General features: G+C 36.6%; 1 protein-coding gene across 3 annotated transcripts; it reads right to left on the bottom strand.

The window, feature by feature from the left end:
* Positions 1-247: 247 nt before the first annotated feature.
* On the bottom strand, positions 248-11107 carry LOC133802316 (probable LRR receptor-like serine/threonine-protein kinase At1g56140). 3 transcript variants are annotated; one of them, XM_062240612.1, is made up of 25 exons: positions 10911-11107; positions 8561-8582; positions 8256-8442; positions 7373-7444; positions 7172-7243; positions 6585-6656; positions 5922-5993; positions 5612-5683; positions 5428-5499; positions 5265-5336; positions 5096-5167; positions 4926-4997; positions 4776-4844; positions 4572-4637; positions 4148-4210; positions 3982-4026; positions 3837-3898; positions 3129-3511; positions 2822-3017; positions 2595-2747; positions 2381-2500; positions 2042-2251; positions 1413-1644; positions 968-1118; positions 248-745 (listed from the first exon to the last, which is right to left on the bottom strand). In XM_062240612.1, exons 1-25 carry the CDS (start codon positions 11013-11015, stop codon positions 449-451), a joined length of 3009 nt encoding a protein of 1002 aa, XP_062096596.1. In that variant the 5' UTR covers positions 11016-11107; the 3' UTR covers positions 248-448. The 3 variants fall into 3 exon arrangements, with proteins under 3 accessions (XP_062096596.1, XP_062096597.1, XP_062096598.1); XM_062240613.1 differs by lacking the exon at positions 8561-8582; XM_062240614.1 differs by lacking the exons at positions 8256-8442; positions 8561-8582; positions 10911-11107 and having other exon boundaries at positions 7172-7239.
* Positions 11108-24350: the final 13243 nt, after the last annotated feature.

The raw sequence follows: 24350 nt of genomic DNA on the forward strand, positions 1-24350 counted from the left end.
AATAAGGGTAACTTACTCATTTCACATGGAAATAAGGATAAAAACGTGAGAAACATTAAAAAAGTGTTAAGAGTTAGTATTAGACTAGTAAATAGGGTTAGTTAGTGTAGTTTCCCTTTGCAATTTTGTTTTTAGAATGAATAGACACACATTTGTAAACTTGTAATTGGTGTGACATAATTTGACCATAATGGTTGTAGATGAATAGGCAAGGACTTGAAGGCAAAGTAGATGAAAAATACCTTGGTACACCCAAAACCAAATAACCGTTTTTATAATTGGTCAAATTTACAAGGCATAATAATCCTACCAGAAAAACTATCAAAGACTAAAAAGACAAATCTATACATATCCAAGAAACCATGTGGAATACAAAAAAAATAATCACCCCATGGAAAAGTCACGAACGAACATACCCAATTTAGATGGAGCAAAACCATGCTGGTTCTCACATAGACTTGGATGAATAATCAAGTGAAGTATCGGCCTCGCTAGAAAAGACACTAGTACTAGTATCTTTCAAATCAAAATCTGTAAGATAACTTGGTTTTGATGTAGCGCGCTCAATTTCCATATCTCCAAGAAGCATTCCAATGATGCGTGACATTGGCGGCCGCAACCACAAGGATGCTTGAGTGCACAAGAGAGCCACTCTTATCAATCTGGTGGCTTCATTTTCATCGAATTCGGTTAATGTTGGATCCACCAGCTCCAAAGATTGGTTCATTTCGTATAAGGTCCATGCCTGTAAAATATTAATTAACACTTGTAACTTTGACCACATAAATTGTAAAGTATAACAAAGTAATTTGCTATGAAGATCAACCTCCTAGAAGTCTTGTTGGAGAAACTGGAAATCTAAAATGATACCATGATAAGTTTTGAGAAACTGATAATCTAATGTTTTTACGATGTAATGCCAATTTGTAAAGAGTAGAAAAAACTGGTACAAGGAAAATTTCTCTACCCAATCAAGGAGAAAAATCTTCTCATTTTCCAGGCCATTGCAGAAGTTTGGTCTCCCACTAAAGATCTCCAAAGCAAGAACACCAAAAGCAAAAACATCAGCCTTTTCTGTCAGGTGCCCGCGCAAAGCGTATTCTGGTGCTAAATATCCTCTACAAGATCATCGAATAATATTAAGTTAGATGCCATCTATTGTAAATTAATTACTAGTTCAATGAACATGCAATTCTATCCCTATAACTGACTTTATATTATAACAGTCTTGTGTCAAGTCATGAGGATTATGTCCAATGGTCAGTCACATAGTTTGCTCTCTGGGATTTTATTCCTTTTAGGAACTTACCAAGAAATTCACTAGAGTTTCTGTCTCTAAAGAATGCAGGGTTCAATGGAAGGACAAGTAAAAATAAAAAGACCCGAAATGGTATGGTGTTAAAAGATCTTACATTGTTCCTGCAACTCTAGTGCTAACATGTGTTTTGTTGTCATCATAGAGCTTTGCCAATCCAAAATCAGATATTTTAGGACGGAGTGTTGCATCGAGCAAAATATTACTAGCTTTGACATCTCGATGTACAATTCTTGGCCTGGATTCTTCATGAAGGTAAGCAAGTCCTCTTGCTGTTCCCAAGCATATATTGAAGCGGGTAGGCCAGTCAAGGTGTAACGCATTCTTTTCTGCAATAGTATGTAGACAATTTTTCGTTAAATTTACTTCAAAACACTCTCCGTTTCACTTTAAAAAAAACGTGCAGCACAGAAACAAGTCAATGCATTCAAGTAGAAAATTGAGGAAAACACATAAAGGAAAGTTTCTTCCTATAAGGCTCAGGCTGCTTTAGAAAATCCATTTATTCAATTTCAAATACTACTTATTCAGGCTGTAAATTGCGATTGTCTACAAGAAAACCAAGTCAGAGAAAATTTGCAATCTCAAGATGTCAAACAAATGAAAAAATGTTCTAGTTTTTCTTATGAGTTCAGCAAAGAAAATTGTTGCAGAAGAAGTCAAATGAAACACTGCTAGTCCAAACTGCGGATCATTCAGCATTACCAATACCCATTAGCTTCTTACCAAATAATGCTAGATCAAGGCTTCTGTTTTTGAGATACTCATAAACCAGTAATCGTTTTTCTCCTTCAATACAGCATCCAAGAAGTTTCACGAGATTGCGATGTTGTACAACAGATATGGTTGCAATTTCTGCGAGAAATTGACTCTTTCCATGGTAAGATTCTATAGAAAGTTGTTTAACAGCAACTTCCCTCCCATCTGAAAGCGTTCCCTGTAAAGTGTTCACAGAATATTTCAAAGCTTGGAAACTAAAATCTATAGATAATAGATATACAAATATATATATATATATATATTTATATATATATATATATTTGAACTAAAACAATCTATGATTTTCCTTGTGAACGTGGCCAAACCCTCCTTCACCAAGCTTATTTGAACAATTGAAGTCATCTGTGGCAGTTCTTAGTTCAGCGTAGCTAAAAGTATTGAGATGGTGGCCTGAACCAAGAACAGCTGTAGATTGAAACAAGAATACGACATCAAAATCTGATATGGCTACTAACATGACTTGACTATCAGATATTGTTCCTACTCAGTTGAATTTTACCTGTGTCATCACCATTCTTTGATTTTCTCCTCATGTAAACTACTCCAAAAAACAATAAAAGGAAAAGAATCACGGAAGGGATTGTAGTTCCAAGGATCAACACTGTCTTATTCTTGCCTCTTTGAATAGATTTTCTCATCCCAGGTGTGAGATCTGATCAACAGTTGGAATTTGTCAACAGAAAATATAAGTAAAGAAAGCATATTAAACCATCTGATGTTAAGTACCTGAAGCAGCGTGAATAGCCGCTATCAATGGACCATAATAACCTTGTTTAGGTATGCAGCAAGTTCCCTTTCCAGCCCAAAACAAATGGATTTCAAGATAGTTTTCTGACACAGTAACTTTGAATTTCTTCACTAATGCTTTCTCTACCCCACCTGCTTCCTTTGCTATGTCGAAGTCCTTATGTCTAAGACTTCCCTGAAATGAAAATGATGAGACTCCATAATTAAAGTATTGACTGCATATTGTTTGGGAGTTTGATTTTGACATGGCAATAAGACATGTCTTCTTCACTGTACTATGTATTACCTGAATATAAATATCAAACATGCGCCTTGCTAGTCCTGCCCACTTTTGAGAGTTTCGATTTGGAAAACCAATTTCAGCAAAATGCAAAGTTACAGTGTAAGGACCATTCTCAAGACCAAGACCATAGTATCTTAGTGATCCTGGGGACATTCTTGCAGTATGGAAAAGCTCCGGGTTCTCAGTGGAGCCAGTGACTTGTGCCAGGTTACCTTCAATGTCTAGTTTACCTCTTCTGTCAGCAAACAAGCCTACCTTGCTAACTGCCCACCTCTCATCTATAACATAGAATTTTGCTGGCCCAAGAAATAAACTTTCAGCTTCATAGACTATGCCTGTATTTCCTCTCACCTCTGGTCCCCCACATTTAAGTGAGAAGGTTGTATCTGTATAATTCAATAGGTTAAATCTCTAATGATTCATACATCAAAATGGTTTTCTGATATCTTTGGGTGAGTTAACAGCACAATATGTTTTTTAATTCAACCTCGAATCATTCAACATGCAATCTTTCATTCCATGGCACAGAAATAACACAGGGATACATACAACACAACAACACACACGAGATTGGACTGTTATGTATGGCTCATGATGGTTAATTTCCAAAGCGAAAAAGAAAATCTAATGGACAAGGATATAGCATATTGAAGGGCAGTGTCTATATCAGTGACCTATTAATGAACAATAAGCCAAATGAAAGTCACTTACAAGGTGGAGCATTTCTATTACATGGAAAGTCTCTCTGAAGGCATTCCAATCCAGCAAGTACTCTAAAACAAACAAACAAAAAAATCAGTAGAAAGAAGAGTCTAAGTTCATGAAACTGAAGAAATACAGTTAATATCATACTCACGATTTATTTGAGCTGTCGAATACAAAATTGTTGGCCACTAAGTTCCTGCAGAAATTTACTCTAATCACATTCTATAGGAATATAATATGCTCACAAGCACCCACACACTTGATAAAGCAGCACTACATGAGCTACAAAGTTGAAGAATGAAAAGAAAGAGACATACAATTGGGACACGGTGATTACCCATGGTGGCAAACTACCTGATAGGTGGTTATAAGATGCATCTCTGCAAAGATTATTGTACATATATTTGAATACATCAGAGGAAGTAAGTAGAGATATACACACAAAAAAGCAAAAGCAAGTCAAATTTGAGAAAAGGAAAAAAAGAAGAAGGCAGCATTTTAGTATTTTAGTGCATTGTGTTCAGAAATTAATTAGAGCCCATCAGTCAATGAGGAACTTAGTACTAAATGGCAGCTCAAGTGGCTATGTTTAGAATATTTTCCAAGATTCAACCAGCAGGCTGTTCTTGAACTGTTTCTGTCACATGGGAAGTCCTCTAAATTTTGTATGAATGACTGTACTTTCTTGAGATATTTGCATGCATATTCAATACAACACAATCATATATTACAAGAGCTTACATATTCTGAAGATTGGCATTCAGTTGGATTGGAAGGATTCCAGACAGACTGTTGTTTCCTAAAAATCTGTCCATTGAGAGAAGCACCACAAATGAAAAGAGTACATAAAAGTCAGGTTGGGTTGAAGGTCTTAGATCTGAAATTTTATAATCATGCTTAAGGAAATAAACTTGAAAACTTAGATAATCACTGCTGCTTTATTACAAGGATGTTAGACTCATGGTAAACAATGAACTTGGGATCTCGCCTGTTAAGTTGTTGAAACTCAGATCCCTACAAAAGATCAATGAATAATAGTCAGAAATTATGATTGTGAAAGCTATTTCTGTTAATCAGTTTGCTTTGGTAACATACAGTGTTTTCAGGCTCTGAAATCCTTCAATATAAGATGGAATTTTACCACTGATTAAAGCATTTCTCAGAATTCTGTTAAAAAGAGAGAAAAAGTTATCCAAAGCAATTACATTTACATACTAAATTTAGGGTCAGCATATATAACTGAATTGAGGAGTTTGCTATCTTACAACTCATTCAAGTTCGTCAAATTCTTTAAAAAATCAAGAGAAGATATGCCGTTGTATATATCACTGATCCGCCTACATTACACACACGAACATAACTTAAGCTACTTATTTTTCTCATTGGAGGCAGAGAGAAATGTAGTTTACATTATATATAATATATATTACTCACAGAGACTGCAATGAGGTCAACTGAGAAAAACTGGCTGGTATTGGACCTTCAAAAGAGTTCCCTACCAATCTCCTACGCGATCATTTGAGCCACTTACACACATCAGAATAATGCTGGTGATAATTGATGCAACATTATTAGTTTGCGAACTTTTGATACTTACAACTCAGTTAGATTTTTCCAGCCGCCAATGAAGTCTGGTATCTTCCCTGAGAAAGGACTATCTGTCGCATACCTGACATTCAACAGCAGACATAAGGTAAGTTTAGGCCAGAAAGAGTAATATATGAGAAGAAAAAAAGAGATTAAAATTACTCAAAACATAATTTGCAAGATCTCATCCTTACAAGACTCTCATGTTTCGAAGCTTAGCAAATGTAGAGGGAATTTCACCACTGAGTCCACAACTGTCTATGTAACTGCAGAAAATCAGAGCTGGTCCGTCATTTTCATATGATATGCTTTCAGTCTTGACTTACAATTATTAAATGTGATCATTAATTTAGAATACATTATAATGTCTGCTTTATAACATAAAAATATTGCTAAACAAGAACAAGCATTAGTAGAAACTAGTGAGATATGTATAAGACAGTTTGATTCTTGATAAAAGCTACAATAAGTTAGTAAAAGACCCGTAAACTGAAAGAGACTTACACTAGCTGAAGGTTGGACAAGTTACCAAGTTCTGGGGGCAGGGTTCCAGAGAAATTGTTTGATCCCAAGGCACTGCAGTTCACATTGAGAAAGCATATAAAGATCTCAAAAACAAAAAAATTATGCTGAAATAGGGTCTTGTGCAATCAACTTAATAGCTAGTTGTCACTCAATATTTTACCTCTAATAAAAAAAATTATAGTGGAAGTAATATGTCACCCATTTTGGCCCCACATCATATATAACATAGATTCAATAAATCAAATATGTCAGACATAGTATACTTAAAGCTTTGGCCTCACTCAAGTTCATCTTGTTTTTAAACAAGTACATATCTTTCTCCTACACTTTACCGAAACGGTATCACTGGACCATGAACTTTTTTATAGTAAATGTTTTCCAATTGAACATAAACCTCCAGATAGTTATAGAACTTAGTTCAAATAATTTTGGTATCACTAAAATCCAAATGCAAGTTTCAGAACATTAACTTCTTTTATGTCATAAACACAGATTACACCATAGACTAAGTTATCCCCTCTAATGAGTCTCCTATGTTTCATCCATTATATAACAACATTTTTAAACTCAAAACAGTATTCAACTGATAATTTCCAACAGAGACTTGAAGTTAAATGTAGACCAGAATAGTTTGATTCTTACATCATAAATAAATCCTTAAGGTTGCCAAGCTCCTTTGGAATTGGCCCATTGAATGCATTGTGGGAGACAGACCTGAAAATAAACCAGAAGCAAATAAGTCGGTAATTTGATATTAGTCATCTCCCTAAACCTTATAATCGTTAGGAGGAGGAAGCTCTTTAGCATATTACTAGAAGCAAACTATGTGTCTAGCCCTCTTTGGTGAAAAATCGTATAATTGTTAAGTTGTATAAAGACAACAATGTGTGTATATTTTTTAAATTGTATGTATAAAGAGGGTATGATATATTAAAATGGGAGAAGTGCTCAAAGGATAAGTTCATAAAACCAAAAAAACCATTTAAGCAGCTTATCTAAAATTAGGGACTTTTTTTTCATTATGTTAAGAGGAACTTACACCAAATGGTTCAACTAGCAGCACAAAGACAAAATAAGAAAATGGAAATGGAAACCCTCCAATTTGTCTTGGCTTAAATTATCATATCAGCATGTTCCAATCGAAATTTGAAATAAGATTTAGATTGTATGACAACCAATATTAAAAGTGAAACATAAATTAAAGCCATTTTTTTTCAATATGAACTTACAATATTTGTAGTGCAGATAAATTCCCCAGAAATGCTGGCAAAGTTCCGCTGAAGTAATTCAAGTCAATCTTGCTACAAACATATATGACATTATTAGTAACAACTCATGAAGCTATTTTTTAGGTATATATACGTTAGCATGGACCAACTTCAACTACTACTACTAATAACATGGTAGTGTGCTTGAAATTTGAATCATACAAATATAATAGATATGGCAAAGCTGTGATTTCCTCAGGAATCACTCCATGCGCGTCCAAAGATTGCACTCTCCTGGAGAAACACTACAATTAGTAAGAATGTACAATAATTTCAATGTATTTTCTTTTTTCTGGCTTTCTTAATAAAACATTAGTTAATTACATACAGGTACATTAAGTATGGCCATGTATTACTCTCTAGGCATATACGTTAAATTGAAGCTATGTGTATATGCATATAAAAAGGGTGACATTGTATGCTGTTTATTTTTCCTATGAAAAAATTGAACATAATCTTTACGATATTTCAATTATATTTGATAACATAAAATAGTACCTAGAACAATAAATCACTATGAATTGAGATTGGCTTTTATAGGACTCTTAATACAGATAGTGCCACATGATCATGTTTTCATGAAGTTTCGTCATCATAATTGGAAGTTGAGTTTGTGTAAAAAATGCAAATTACATATGTAGAAATGATAAAGGGTCAATACAATTTTGGGTCTTTGTATTTTAGCATAATTTCACGATGGACACTCTGTTATAAAAAAAATACATTTTTGGATCATGTATTTTGTAAAATAGTTAAAAATAGTCCCTGAATCCAAATTTGGTCAAAATATTTTCAAATATAACCCATAAAGATTGATGCTCGTCGGAGGTCCACATATTTTCCAAGTCGTTGACCCCGTAAATAAAGCTTGTAGGAACAAATATTTTGACCGAATTTGAATTCAGGGACTATTTTTTGCCATTTGAGACCAAAAGAATTTTTTTTAAAACAGAGAGTCATTATGGAATTAAGCGAAAATCCATGAACCAAAATGGTATAAATCCAATAATGCATAAGAAAAAATGGATATATTAATGTTACATACAGGTGGGTAATGTGGCAAGTGCTGTTATTGTTGTAGGTACAGTTGCATTTGATGCTGGGGTTGTTGCCTTCCTGCTCAACATCTATTGTGTTATTGATAGCAGATCCAGTGCATGGCTCCCCACTGATGTTCCACATGGGGTTTGCTTTTACATTCCATTTTTGGAATATTGTGTTTAGGGCTATCACTGTATTAATATTAGAAAAGACCATGGTTTATGATTAATATATTTATATACATTCAAATAAAAAGAAAGGAAAAACAGCAGATTTTATAACAATACTCTGGTTAGTTGGTGCCTTTACCTAAAGAACAAACCTGTGCCCCCTACTAAAAAACAAATGTTAATAAGAAAATGATAGTATTACAACTAGACCATGTGAAAGGAAAAGTAAAACCAAATAAAGAGAGTGCCAAAGGAGCTAGCTAAATGCAGAGAGCTCTCCAGAAAAATTTAATAGATTTTTAGTGAGTTTTATCTTTTCATATGAATTACATAATAATAAATAGAAAATTAGATTTGTAATAAATTTATTAAAATAATCTGTTGGCTAGAATAAAGAGCATGATTGGAGTATCATTGACAAAAATAACTCCCTAAAACATTTTTTTAGTCATTTTAGTTAAAATTTAGCTTGAGAAAAAGAGAGCACCTTGTGGGAATTGCTCTAAAGTAAATAATTCTTTTCTTTAAGGAATATAAGGGCAACTTCAACCATGAAATGCATTTTGGTGTTGAACTAACATCAAAATGGTAGAATTTTAGCACCATTTTTTTTTTTTCATTCCAACCATAACATTAAAAGTTACACTAAAAACTATATATTTTTTTATTATTATATTATTTTATTAATGAAATATGATATTCTCTTCATTATTATATTATTTTACTAAATCAAAATAATTATTATATCCAACCAATTATTTTAATAAAAATATTATTATTAATCACTTTACAATATATATTATATATCTTTATTAAAATTAAAAAAAATTATACACATATATAATTCTGATATATTTAAATTTTTATTAAAACCATATTAATTGCATATTTGGTTAACAATTAAATTATAATATAAACTAACTAAATTTATACCACATATAATATATGTATATAATATTAATATAAAAATTAGAAAAGAAAAAAAAAATATTGTTTGCTACAAAGATTGTCTTGCAGCAAAGATTGTCGTTCGGTTGGTAGAGAATTGATGTGAATTTCACATCAAAAGCCGTTTTCCCATTTGGTTGCATTTGGCTTAAGGATGAGATTTGATGTGATTACTAATGGGACTAAATTTACGAACATACTACATATTCATTTTGTAACAAGAAATAATCAATTTTGCAGCTAGTTAAGCCATAATTTACAAATAAGACTATATAAAGGAGAGAGTCCCACATGCATTCAATCCAACTGATATGCAATTGAGCTTAGTGACAGCTAATTCTGACTAAATTTGTCCAAACAATTTGGGATACTATAATAAAACTCTTTAACTTCAACGTTCGAACCCATACATATTAAAGATCAATTGACAATTGACTCTTCCCTTTAATGCTTTTTTAGGCCAAGTGTCAAACAGAAAAATATCAATAAACATAGTTGGTTATATACAATGAGTTTTTTTGACAATTGACACGCAACCGTAGGTATAAAATCCACATTTATAAATATACGATTTGCATTAAATAAATATAAATCTATCATTGAACTTTTATGCGATCTCTTAAGTCTCACTTTTCTGTTTGAAAATTCCCCATTTTCACACTATCATTCTCTCTTTTTTTTTAAAAAATAAATAAATAAAGTAAAATAAAAATATAAGTTACGCAGCCCATGTGTGGTGGCTACTGAAATTTTAATATAATTTCCAAGATATCTTGTGACAATGAAATTAGCCATAACACAATCAATTTTATATTTGTTTTCCAAACGAGTTATGGTCTCGAAAATCTGGTGAGGAGGGCCCTACATAGGTCTTAATGTATGGACCACCACCATTAACGGTTACGAGGGATAGTAATTTTTTTTATATAAATCATTATATTTATATGTATATCTATCCACTATGGCTCGATGACCGATACAATGATGATAATAGATGCCACCAAAAATAAAAGAAAAATAACACCGTTGAAACATTAAATAGTATGCGTTCATCTTTCACTTTCATTTATTGAAATCGTACATACGTTCAAGCAATGCCCATAATCTAGCATTAAAAAAAAGGAAAAAAAAACAATACCCTACTATCGAGCTATAATTCTTACCATATGCATTCAAAACAACACAATTGATTTAAAAGGAAAAAAAATTATAATACATTGCATTAAATTATTTAATTTGGGGAAGAAAAAGATTTAACTTCCAAAATTCCAGAATCTAATTTCAGATGAACTGAACCAAAACAAATTGGTGCTTGGTGCTTGGTGCTTGGTGCTTGGTGCTTGGTGGGTTCTCCAAGATATACTCTTAGTGATCTAATTTCTTAAAAATAATGCCCAATTTATGACATAAATTAACATGGGTTTTAGGCTTAAAATTTGCTAGAAATTTCAGAGAATTAAGTGCTTAAAACAGAGAACAAACCCAGATTTGAATATGCTGATTTTGAGAAAGACGAATAAAAATTGATCAATGAAACGCACCTTCCGAAGGGTCAGTGGTGGCGTTTTGAGCTGTGGAGTTCTGAGGTGATAGTAACAACAAGAAGATGATAAAGGCGAAACTACTCCAACACTGAAACCAACCATAGTTAGTACTCCTCATCTTCAGCTATACCTTTACACCGTATATGTGTATGCTTTTATATTTATATATATATATATGAAAGAGGAGGGAGATCTATAAATATATATAGATATAGTTTGAACTTCAGATAGTTCTAACTTCACAACCAAAATGAAGATTTGTAAATTTTACTTTTATATATATTCCAGTGTTGTCTATTCATAATGACAAATGCTTGTCTTTTTCTGTAGTTCACATAATTTTATAATATATTTAAAGGATGAATACTTTTGAATATTCATATAATTGAAGCCATACCTAAGAACGTCAACAACTACTTCAATGCAATCCTATAAATAAAAGGTTATACAAAATGAGTAAAAGTTGTCGGGTAATGGGCGCATCGGGTTCGGGTTTTATAGGTTTCAGGTAGAGAAAAATGGTACCAAATTCGATCTGAAATTTTTAGGTTTTTGGATGATTTCGGATTTCGGGTTTGGTCGGGTCAGGTTTGGTCGAGTTTCGGGTGGGATTGGTCTAAAAATAAGCTTTGGGTCGAAAATGGATCATGGTAAAAAAAAATTCAAAAAACCATTTTTTTTACACTTTATTTATTTTTTTTTTTTTCACATGTTTTTTATTAACTTTGTTGTTAGTTTGGTAATGTTATTTTTTTACAAATTGGGCCTTAGTAATTTTTTTTGAAAAAAGTATTAATTTTTTTTTAATTATGTTCGGGTTCGGGTGTAACCCAAACCCGTGTGTCCTTAATTTTAAAACCCGACCCAAACCATGTTGGGTTCAGACTGGATTTCACCCGAAGTCGATGGGTTTTCCAAAAGATCAAGTTTTCGGGTGGCAGGTCGGACGAGTTTGCAGATTTTTCGAGTCAAATATTCACGCCTAAGTAAAAGTGCTCTTAGGCAAAACGAGTAATGCCACTCAAATTATGTATATTTATATATATATATATATATATATATATATTGAATTTCTTTGGTAAAGAGGTGCACTGGTACACTTCTTTTTGTTTGCACCCTGTGAACAATTTTTGGCGCGATTTTTCTTATGATCGAGTGTATTATAGTTATTTAGAGCATCTTGTAAATTTTTAGAAAATTTTGAATAATTTAGAGTATCGAAAACAATGTTCAAACATAATGTTTTCCACACGCATAAAAAGAATAATCAAGGGTGCAACAATCTGTTTAAACCATGTTTTTGGTACTGTAAATTATTCAGAATTTTATGAAATTTTGCAATATGCTCTAAATAACTAAAATATACACGGTCATAAAAAAATTGTCAAAAACTATTTACGGGGTGCAAACAAAAAGAGGTGCATCGGTACACCTCTTTTTATGAGTTGCAGTGTAGAAATACTCATATATATAAATATATATATATATATATCTTCTATATAAAAAGTGTTTAGATAACAGAAATTTTTAGTTTTAACAGTTTGTTTAAATTTTTTCGTTAATTTTAACGGAATATTCTTATATTTTACTGTATATTGTAAACAAGACTTAAACTTAAATAAAATTAAATAAATAAATCATTAAACAAATTAAAATAAAATATTTTTGAGATATTTTACAATGATAATTAATTATTTAAAAATAATAAAACTATATGTTTTATAACTTAAATAAAATTTAATCAAACTTAAACTTCACGTATTAGAATAATATCATTTTAAACATATAATATAATATAATCTACTATTAATTAGCGACAAACTTAAATTTAAAATCCACGTATAATATTTATATTATATTAAACATAAAATATATAATCTCTTGTTGTCACTGCCAAATTCAAAAACTAGAACAAACATAAACTTAAACAAAAATTAATTAATTAATTAATTAAAATATGATATTTTTAAGATATTTTATGATAATTTAAATAATTAAATCATATTTACTTAGAAAAAATAAAGGCATACATATCATTTTTTTATCTTATAAATTTGTGTGATTAGAATTATTTTTCTTCATCAAATTCACCAAAGTACATTGTGAGATACCTTAGAAACTAAAAATAGATGATGCATGTATACTATTATCTACACTATGACTTTTTCTATTCTTATTTTATTTTTATTATTAATTTATTTTTAAATATTATTGTAATTTATATTTATATATATGTCATGTAGCCATGTAAATATATATATGTCAATGTTGTGTTTAGATGTCATATATATAAAGATTATTGATATAAATATTTATATATATTATAAAACTATAATTTATTTTATTATATATATTAAGAAAAAAATAATTAACCAATTTTTATTAAAATTAAAGTCAATATTTATGATTTTAAAACAAAAAAACCAGGCATGGCAAGATGCTTATACCTAGTATATATAAATGTATATATTACTTTTTAGTGGAAAATGACATTTTAAAATTTTATAGAAAAATGTTGAGTATACATCACTATCATTTGATATTGCATTTGATTATAAAAATAAATAGAAAGATGTACACTCAAATAAAATATAAAAATATTCTCATTTTCGCACAATAACATATCATTAATATGAGAATAGATGATGACACTTGCAATGGGTGGGTTTGCAATTTAGTGTACAAATATTTTAAGTGGCTAGCTACTTGTAATTATTTTTATTTGTATGTTATCTTTGTTTATTTTTTTTCTATAAAATATTATTCAATTATTAATTATCCTATAATTTCGAAGCAATATCATGGAAGACCCTCTTTTGTAGATAATGAAGAGAAAGAGGAGAGGAGGTGGGGCTGTGAAGGTAGGGGCGGGATAAAATAGTGGCGGCTGAAGAGGGTACAAGGAAAGAAGCCAGTTAGGTATAGGGATAGGCATGTCGCAATAGCCCTTCCATATTCATTTACAACACTACTAATCAATATTCAGTTTATTCTTTAGAATATGATCAAATTTTGTGGTTTGTTACATGAGATTATATTTTTTTGGACCATGTATTTTGTCTCATTATCTGTTTGGACTTTGTATTTTGATAAATTACTTTTTGGATTCAATATTTTGTAAAATTGTTAAAATAGAACCCTAAACCCGATTTTGGTCAATATTTTCTCAAGTAAAATCACAAATAATTTAATAAACTAACAATTCAGAACAAAAATAAAATCATTCTGCTTAAAAATTGTGTTGTTATATTTAATTTTTTCTTCATCAAAATTAAGTTTTGGGTTCTATTTTAACTATTTTACAAAATATAGGGTCCAAAAAATAATTTATCAAAACACAGGGTCCAAACAAGTAATGAGACATAACAGAGGGTCCAAAAAAATATAAACCCTTGTTATATTTAAATATCTTTTTTTTTTTGCGACAATACTACCAAAACAGTCCAAACAGAACGTCATTCCTACCACCCCTAATGATGATAAGTTTTTGCTAAGTAAATTATAGCTAAACTATACAAACTTTATGTTTGTTACACTTAAATACCAAAATTTTATTCAAAAAAAACTACCAAATAGTTAAAAATTAAATATAAATTAATTTTAAATTATAAAAAATAAATAAAATTGTATAAATTAATTCTAAAATTAAAAAATATTTTTAATCAAAAAATTTATGGCAAAAAAAAATTTAACTAGAAAAAATGATTAAAAAATATTCATTACTTTTTAAAAACTAAAATTAACATAGAAAAAATTACTAAGAAAGAAACAAAATGAAAATAATTGTAACGAAAAAAAAAACTATAAGAAAAAATAAAAGAAAAGAAATGACTTAATCACATATATATTACTATAATTTCTTATAAAACCAGTCTACAAAATAATATTTTAAAAAATGGTTGATAATTTCTTTAATATATAAATAATATACATATTTTTTGGCATGATGACGTGTCAAAGAATAGTTATATTAAGGATCTCTAAACTACTAGTTATTTCCTTTAAAGAAGAGATGAACAGAACTTATAGCATTCTTGTTCTCACATGGAAGGCATCCAAATGCTAACAGAAAGAGTTTGGTCACCTAATGATATTGGTCTACATAATTGCCTGAGGGATGTTAATAGAGATGCATGATCGTGAACATTTGTTAAGTTCATGCATGTTCGTTCATGACAAGCTACCTGCGCTAACAATATTAGTAATGAATCACAAAGTCACCGTTTATTGAAATACAACTGTATTTATGTAATTATGATGTTGTATATATTATTCACAGGCCAAGATAGCTTAGGCTCACAATTCAAATATATTCATAAACCTCTCACTATAAATTAGAGAGGATGTGGTCAGAATTAAGGGAAGCAACTCATAGTACCTAAAGACTAAGAAACTCTATTATTGTACAAACTAATCATTATGTAATAAAAGCAAATGAGGACTATAGAACAACCGAGAACGTAAGTTCGCCGAAAACTATGGTTCTTCAAACTTAAATATCAATAAAAGCGACTAAGTGGATGTAAGTCATCTCTTTTGGGTCGGACCACTATAAAATATTGTGTTATTTATTTTCCATTATCCCTATCATTGAATTCATGCTCTAATGTTTTTAAGTTGATGAAAAACTGTGTGAACAGTTAACATTTTTAATCATTTTTTTCTATTTTAAATTTGTTTAGCCATTGATTTTTTTATATATTTATTTTAATTAAAAAATATATTTTTAGTAAATAAAACTATTTTTAATTTTAGAAAAATGTAGGTTTTTTTATATTTTTTTATATATTTTCATAATTTAAAATCACTTAATATTAATTTTTAATTGTTTGAGTAGTTTTACTATAAAAAAAGTTTGGGTATTTAAGTGTAACAAACCATGAAGTTTGGGTAGTTTAGCCACCATTAACCTAGTGAAAACTTAACACTGTTATAGGTGGGTAGTAACGGTGCACTGTTTTAATTGTTTGGGTAGTTTTGCTACCAAAAAAGAAAATTGGGTATTTAATGTTATGATTGGTTAAATACAAAAGATAAGTATTGTTATACAAACTAGGTATAAAAAACTTAGTGAATTTCACATAGTGTAGATGTGAAATTTGAGTTTCAATTTTAGGCACTTAAAAATTATGTTTTTGGGTCCAAAGTGATGCATGGAGGTATCTAAGGATCCCCAAAAAATTTGGTAGCATTTGGAGCAATTTTAGGCCCATTGGAGGGGTCACAAGTCAGAGGAGGTGGCGATGTGTCACCTCCTTGGAGGCGTTGCATCGCCTAGATGCAAAGGGGCTCAAAAGCCCGAGCAGGCAACAAGTCGCCTACTAGTAGGTGACGCGTCGTCTGACGTGTCCGTACTGACATGTGTATTAAGCTCCAAATGACGAGTTCTTTAGCTTTAATCCTATTAGTTAGACCTAATGACAGTACCCACAATATAATAGGGTCCTCATAGAGTTTTGGAAGACTTGTTCACTCTCTCAAATCTCTCTCTAACCTCTCTCTCTCTCTATCTCTAGATTTTAAGAATCTCTAGTTTTCTCCAAGAAACTCATAAAAGAAAGTGCTTGACTTTGTGATTTTAAGGCATGTTCAATCCCAAATCCCATTTCATCTTAGAAAAGGCGTCAAGCATCAATGGTTGCTAGGAAATAGAGAATTAAGACAGCGATAAGAATAGTGCATAAACCTTGGTTTTGAGTTTTTTGCATTGAAGAAGGAAAAACTCAAAGTGGTGGTTCTCCAAGGGTTTTAAAGGTTCATCAAGGTTGAAGAAAATTGTTCTACAACTGCAGTTTGCATCATCTTTCTCAATCTTTCTTTGATTTGTGTCAACCATTATGTTGTGTAGATTCTAGATTTGTAGTGGTGTAATCTTACTCTCCCCCAACATTCTAATTCTCTATTATTTGAGATAAAACATCATGGAAGAATCTAACTCTTTTTCGACTTAGAAGTTCATGACTCAAGGCTTTGTAAGATTGGACAGGTTTGATGGGACTAACTTTATTTGTTGGCAAGACAATATTAGATTCTTGCTAACCACTCTAAATGTCTTCTATGTCTTGGATAAAGACCTAAACCCATTGGAAGCGGCCATGGAAGACGACACTCAAGAAGTTAGTAAAGAAAGGAAGAAGCACAGAGAAGATGAATTGATTTGTAGGGGTCACATTCTCAATGCTATCAGATCATTTGTATGAACTCTACACCAATACCAACACTACCAAGGAGATTTGGGAAGTCTTGGAAAAGAAGTACAAAGCAGAAGAATAAGGACCAAAGAAATTCCTTATTACTCAAAATATGGAAATTAAGTTTTATGATATGAAACCACTTCTCCCCCAAATACATGAGTTATAAATTATTGTGAATAAATTGTCTACACTCAATATTGTATTTCTGGAATAATTCCTAGTAGGTGCCATTATAGCAAAGTTGCCTCCATCTTGGAGGGGCTATAGGAAGAAGATCCTCCATAATAATGAAGAGATTTCATGTGTGGAAATCCTCAAGCACTGGAGGATTGAGGAGGAATCTCGCTCTAGAGATAAGAACGAGGAGGAGTCTAATGGAGAGACTTCAAAAGTCAATGTGGTGGCAAATCCTCCTAACAAGGGCAAAAGAATTGGGAAGAACAAGGGCAAGGGTAAAAAATGTAACACCCTGATTACTCCAAGACTGTTACTGTGAGCTTTGAAACGTGCTTAACTCGCTAATCGATTCATTCGGTTATAAACGTGCATCTAGGTGTTATTAATAGGCTAAGGTGAAAATCTTGATCAAAAGGAAAGGATATATTTTATTTAAAACATAAAACTGTACATGGGCCCATAAAAAACGTTTACAAGTTATTTACAATCCAAAATAGTCATTACAGTGTAAAAGTTACAACTCGCCGACCTAAGCGGCAAATATAGGGTTAACCCCTAGTTCCTCTGAGAAACACCTTGTCCATGGTGGTCAAGCGGCCGCATATGTACACATCACCACCTAAGCTCTCCACTCAAGGCTAAGTGAGTTTTTCTATCCCTTTACCTGCACCACATAGCACCCGTGAGCCAAGGCTCAGCAAGAAAACTCATTACTGCATGTATACAATATCAAATGATGATCATGATAATCATACTGGGCTTGTAGCCCAAAACAGATGAGTGAATATCACTTTAAGATTCTAGTAACCATGCTGGGGCGTGTAGCCCTAATCAGATAATATCGAGATTCTGATAATCATGCTGGGGCGTGTAGCCCTAATCAGATGGTATTGAGATTTTGTTAATCATGCTGGGGCATATAGCCCTGTACGCCCTTATTTTCCCACGGGCTGATTAGCGGGCTGAGTTGCGACCTAATCATGATTATCTCGTGGACATCCCCAGACCGGAGCTTCCTTCGTAAGATCGTACCTCCTTGGCTCGAGCTAACCCAATGTGTTCACCTCGAGCTGTTAAAGGACTGAGCCCAGGCTCTGTAGGCCGAAGGTCGAGTCGAGTCTCCAGCTCGCGGTACGGGCTGGATATGGAAGCTATGACCCTTTTGTAAAGTCAACGCACGCAAGGTAAACGTGCACATATCAGACATCACGTGTCTGATATCCCCCTGACTTCTTGGACACGCAGCAGGAACGTGCGTATTCAGACACCCACGACTGGGTTGGGCCGTGCGGCCCATTATCTCCTTACCTATTGATTTGACCACACTTATGTGTCAGGTTTAGGAATTAATCATGAATGTCACAGAGTTGATATGATAGGTAAGAAGGTCACGGGATGACCTTCTTACCAACTCCCAGTTGCCTTCTCCTATAAATATGGAGACCCTGGGAATTAATAAGGGTTGGATGATCTCTTGTAAGAAATACTCTGTAATCAAATACCCAGTATACACCAATAATATTGACTAGTGGAGTAGAAGGATTTTAACCTTTGAACCACTTATAAAACGTGTCTTGAGTCACCTCTTTCCTTTTCTAAGGTCATATACCTGTTTCGGTTCGACATTTTAGCACTAATCCCTTTCTCTTCTTCTCTTAATTACCTGTTGGCGAAGAATCGCGTCAACAGTTTGGTGCTTTCATTGAGAGCAAGTTCGATTAGTGCTGTTGCAAACATTCAACTATGGTGACTACTCTGTCCAGGCACGGTAACAAGACAGAACAACATGATGGGCAGGAGGCTCATCATACTACCATCCCTGGTGAACAAGTTCCTGAAGTCCAGCAGCGGCCAGGAAAACAGCCGGCGGGCCAAGATGATACTGGTAGTTCGGCGCCTCGGCCGCCTAATCCGAACCCATGTTATTATACTGCGGTGGAGATGGAGAACGCTCAGCTAAGGAGCCATTTAGCAACAGCTAGCCAACAAATCAAGGATATGTTGGCCCGACTACCCCCTCTCACAACCAACGCTAACGTCGGAGAGAGGCAAGGTGAGGCTCCTAAGTCTTGCCGGGGTAACCGGTCCAGGCATAGCCGTTCGGACAGACTTCCAGCAGCCAACTCCACCCCTTCATCACACCATCAAGAGGCAAACTTCGAGGAAATGCCTAGGGCCGAACAACAGCAATACAGCCATTCGGTCAGGACGTCGACTCCTAGCTCCCAACCATCCTCTAGAACGCCCAGAGGAGCTCAAGGAAATTCTCGAAGGAGATCCGGGGAGGGCTCGCGACATCAGCCCGTCCCCAACAACCGTCCTATGCCTCGTCCAGGCCGCCAGCCGCAGAACCAGGAGGTTGGCAGGGCCGAAAGGCCGCCACCGAACTTGATCCATCCAGACGGAACCAAGATCGCCTCTCCAGTCAGGCATCCTCCGTCTCCAATCAGATATCCATCTCCTCCTCGGCCCGTTCGAGACATTCCTACCTACGGAAGTAGCAGGAGAGATCCGCCATCAGCTGGACCTTCCCGGCGTAGCAGAGCACCGAGTGAAAGCCCAGATCCTCACCGTCAAAGGCGAACTCCCAGCCTATCTAGCAGGAGCCACTGGACCGGAAGTCGCCGGAGTGATCTCTCGGGGGGAGACCTGCGTCAGCGCTTGAGTTCGGCGCAGAGTCATCAAACCACCTAGGGAGGTGACCTGCGAGATCGCCTCAACTCTCATAGAGGGGAGCAGGTGGGGGGAGACAGCCATGCTCGCTCAGGGGGGCCCCTGTCCGAAGTACTTAACGGAGGGAATGCCCCAAATAACCTATCTCAAGATAGGAGGGGCAATAACCCACCAAATATGTACAATGGATCCGGAGATGTTGAACAGCCCCGGAATAACCAAGGACAATAGGACCAAACCCTCGAATGTCTGGCTCAGATGGAGGAGCTAATGAGGAAGCTCCTATCGGAGAAGGAGAAAGATGAATATGATTCTGGAGACGAGATGGAGCTCTTCGCCCCCAGCATAGCGGCAACGGCGTACCCTCCTGGTTTCCGTATGCCGCACTTGTCAAATTTCAATGGAGACGGAGACCCATCGGACCATCTAGGGATGTTCAACACCCTTATGATGGCCCATAACATTGGCCCCGAGCTGAGGTGTTTAATCTTCCCTTCCACACTGACCGGACCAACCAGGCAGTGGTTCAAGCAAGGCAAAAGACAGTCAATCAGTTCTTGGAAAACCTTCTCAGCTGACTTCAAAAGGGCATTCCGAGCCTCCCAGGGCGCCCGTGTTCAGGCCGACTCCCTGGCTAACATGAGGCAGCAGCCCAGTGAGACTCTGAAGGCCTACCTGAGCAGATTCGCGAACGTTGCTGCTCGAGCTAGAGACGCGGATGATAGCTCCAAGCTCATGGCCATGAGAACTGGAATCCTCGTCGGAGGAGACCTCTGGAAGGATATACAAAGGAAGGGAGACAGCTCAGTTAACGAATTCCTTAACAGAGCCCAGGAATGGATCAACTTGGAAGAAGCCGAAACTTCTGCTGCAGGAACCAGCCAGGTCCCTGAGCAGCCCGCTGGAGTGGGGACGGAGGTCGTGGAAGCGACCCAGAACGTCACACAAAATAACCAGCTCGACGGAGGCAAAAGAAAGGGGAATGGTGAAGGCAGCCAACACGGTCAAAAGAAGAATAAGTCCATAGACAAGTTTAAGCCCGTCTTCGCGACTTATACCGAGCTCACTCAGTCTAGGGAGAATATCTTCCTAGCCAACTCTACTCGAGTCCCCTGGAAGAGGCCGGAGCCATTAAAGCACCACAAGGGGAAGAGAGACACTTCCAAATTTTGTCGTTTTCATAACGATGTTGGCCACAATACCGACGATTGTAGACATCTAAAGGATGAGATCGAGACTCTCATTCGAGCCGACCCCTTGGCTCAATACGCACGGAACAGGGTTCCAGCGAGTCGACCTGCTCCAGAAGTCCCGGCCAGTCAGCCAGGGCCTCGGATAGATTAGGATGTCCCTCCTCCCGTGGTCGGAGGAGAGATATCCACCATCTCTGGAGGTCCGCACATGGCCAGTACGAGCAGAGGCACCCAGAAGAGATACGTGAACGAACTAAAAGCTCATAACGGAGTAGAATTCGTCTCGAAGCAGTGCCTGCCAAAGCAGCAACGATTGGAGAGGCAACCAATCATTTTTACGGAGGAAGATGCAAGCCATGTCCAGTTCCCTCACAATGATCCTCTGGTCGTAGCGGTCCAGCTCGCCAATCGAAGTGTGAGGAGGGTGCTGATAGACAACGGGAGCTCGGTGAACCTCCTATTCCGATCCACCTTAGAGAAGATGGGCTAGACTGTCGCTGAGCTAAAGGCTACCTCCATGATGTTGTATGGTTTTTCGGGAGAAGGATCAGCAGCGATAGGGACGATCGAGCTGGTGATCACCCTAGGAGAAGGATCTCGGACAGTCTCCAAACTCCTCGAATTCGTGGTCATTGACTGCTCCGCTGCCTACAACGCCATTTTGGGACGACCTACGCTCATAGCTTTCGAGGCTGTCACTTCCATTCGCCACCTCGCGATGAAATTCCCTACTTCGACGGGAATCTGCACTATCCATGGCGATCAGCTCGCTGCCAGGGAATGCTACAACATTTCCATGAAGGGAAAATCTAAACCCGGGCAGCTGGCAATGGCCATTCAAGATGAAGAGGAATCTCGGGAACCCTTAGCTGATCCTGAGATTGAAAAACCTCAAAGCGCCGAGGGGGAAAATGTCGTCTTAAGTGAGGATATTGACCCCCGAATAGGTGAAGACAGATCCGAGCTCCAGACTATTGAGGAGCTCGAGGAGGTGAGTATCGATCCGCAGAACCCTTGTCGGAAGGTCAAGCTCGGGAAAAACCTCTGTAGCAAGAGGAAGGCGGAGCTGACTAAGTTTCTGCAGGATAACTTGGACGTATTCGCATGGTCGCACGAGGACATGGTGGGAATTAGCCCGAGTGTCATCATGCACACACTTCATCCGGATAAAAGCATTCCTGCCAAGTCTCAGAAGCAAAGACGTTTAGGAACAACCCGGGCTGAAGCCCTAGAAGAAGAAGTAGCCCGGCTCAAAAAATGTGGCTTTATCCGTGAAGCCAAGTTTCCAATCTGGGTCGCCAACCCCGTGCTAGTTCCAAAGCCTAACGGGAAATGGCGGACCTGCATCGATTTCTCCGACCTGAATAAAGCCTGCCCCAAGGATTGTTTTCCATTGCCAAGGATTGACCAGTTGGTGGATGCCACGGTGGGGCACGAGCTCATGTCCTTTATGGACGCGTACTCGGGCTACAATCAGATCGTGATGAATCCGGCGGACCAGGAACACACCAGCTTCATGACCCCAACTAACGTCTATTGTTACAAGATCATGCCGTTCGGGCTGAAGAACGCCGGAGCTACCTACCAAAGGTTAGTAAATAGAATGTTCGCAGACCAGATCGGAAAAAAAATGGAAGTGTACGTTGATGACATGCTAGTCAAGTCGAAGACTGCCGATAACCATGTTTCCGACCTGGAAGAATGTTTTAAGATACTACGGGAATATGGCATGAGGCTCAATCCACAGAAATGCACTTTTGGAGTCGCATCAGGGAAATTCCTGGGGTTCATAGTCAATACCCGAGGAATCGAGGTGAACCCTGACAAGATCAGATCACTGCTCGAGCTTCCTTTGCCCAGGTCGCGGAAAGATGTCCAAGGCCTGACAGGAAGGGTGGCAGCCCTCAATCGGTTTATCTCTAAGTCCACCGATAAGTGTTTGCCATTCTATAACCTGCTCCGAGGAAACAAGAAGTTCGAATGGACAGAAGAGTGCAAAAGCGCATTCCTCGACCTGAAGGTACACCTAGCAGAGTCGCCTGTACTATCCAAACCAAAGGCAGGAGAGCCTCTCTTTCTCTACCTAGCTGTCACTAAGGATGCAGCTAGTGCTGTGTTAGTCCGGGAAGAAGACCGAGTTCAGAAGCCAGTTTACTACATCAGTAAGAGACTTCTCGGGGCGGAATCCCGATACCCACTGATGGAGAAATTGGCGTTCTGCCTTATCACGGCCTCGCGAAAGCTCAGGCCGTACTTCCAGTCCCACTCAATACACGTCATGACCGATCAGCCTCTAAGGCAGGTTTTGCAAAAACCTGAAGCTTCAGGACGTTTGTTGAAATGGGCAGTCGAACTCAGTCAGTTCGAGATTTTCTACACTCCGTGAACTGCTATAAAAAGTCAGACCCTGGCTGATTTTGTGGCGGAATGCACGGGATTCCAGGAGGATCCAGCAGAGGACTCACCCTGGGTCACCTCGCCCCAATCGTTGTGGATGGTTCATCCAACGAGAGTGGCTCCGGGGCTGGAATCATTTTGATATCCCCCGAGGGACATAGATTCCACTCGGCGCTGAGGTTCGGGTTCAAGGCCTCCAACAACGAGGCCGAATACAAAGCTTTGTTGGCCGGGCTGAGGATAGCCCAGGAGTTGAAGGTGAGCTCCGTCCAGTGCTTCAGTGACTCCCAGCTCGTGGTAAACTAGGTTCTGGGCGAATATCAAGCACGAGGACCCAAGATGGCCGCCTATCTGACAAAGGTAAAAGTTAAGCTGTCCGCATTTGAGCGAGGCTTGATCGAACAGATACCTCGGGAGCAGAACGCTAATGCAGATGCTCTTGCCAAGCTCGCCACCTCTGGAGAGACGGAGACCTTGGGGTTGGTACCAATAGAATTCTTGGAAAAACCAAGTATAGAGGAAGTCAGGACGGAGGTCGAGATGATCGATACCAGGCCGACCTGGATAACACCCATCCTTGAATATCTCGTCGAGGGCAAGCTGCCTGAAGGATGTAACGATGCACGGCGAGTCCTGTATCAAGCTCCTAGGTATACGATAGTCGATGGGGTGTTGTACCGACGTGGGCACTCCCTACCTCTCCTCCGGTGTGTTCTTCCAAATGAAGCAAAGGCCATCCTGCAGGAAGTGCACGAAGGATTTTGCGGAGACCACACTGGGGGGCAGAGCTTAGCCTTAAAGGT

Source organism: Humulus lupulus, chromosome 9 (assembly GCF_963169125.1).
Source record: "Humulus lupulus chromosome 9, drHumLupu1.1, whole genome shotgun sequence".
Taxonomy (NCBI): Eukaryota; Viridiplantae; Streptophyta; class Magnoliopsida; order Rosales; family Cannabaceae; genus Humulus; species Humulus lupulus.

Coding starts and splice junctions, on each gene's coding strand:
- LOC133802316 (XM_062240612.1), bottom strand. CDS start 11,015: ATGGTTGGTTTCAGTGTTGGAGTAGTTTCGCCTTTATCATCTTCTTGT. Junction 5,500..5,611: donor CTTCGAAACATGAGAGTCTT/GTAAGGATGAGA, acceptor GTTGAATGTCAG/GTATGCGACAGATAGTCCTT. Junction 4,845..4,925: donor TTTCAGAGCCTGAAAACACT/GTATGTTACCAA, acceptor GATCTTTTGTAG/GGATCTGAGTTTCAACAACT.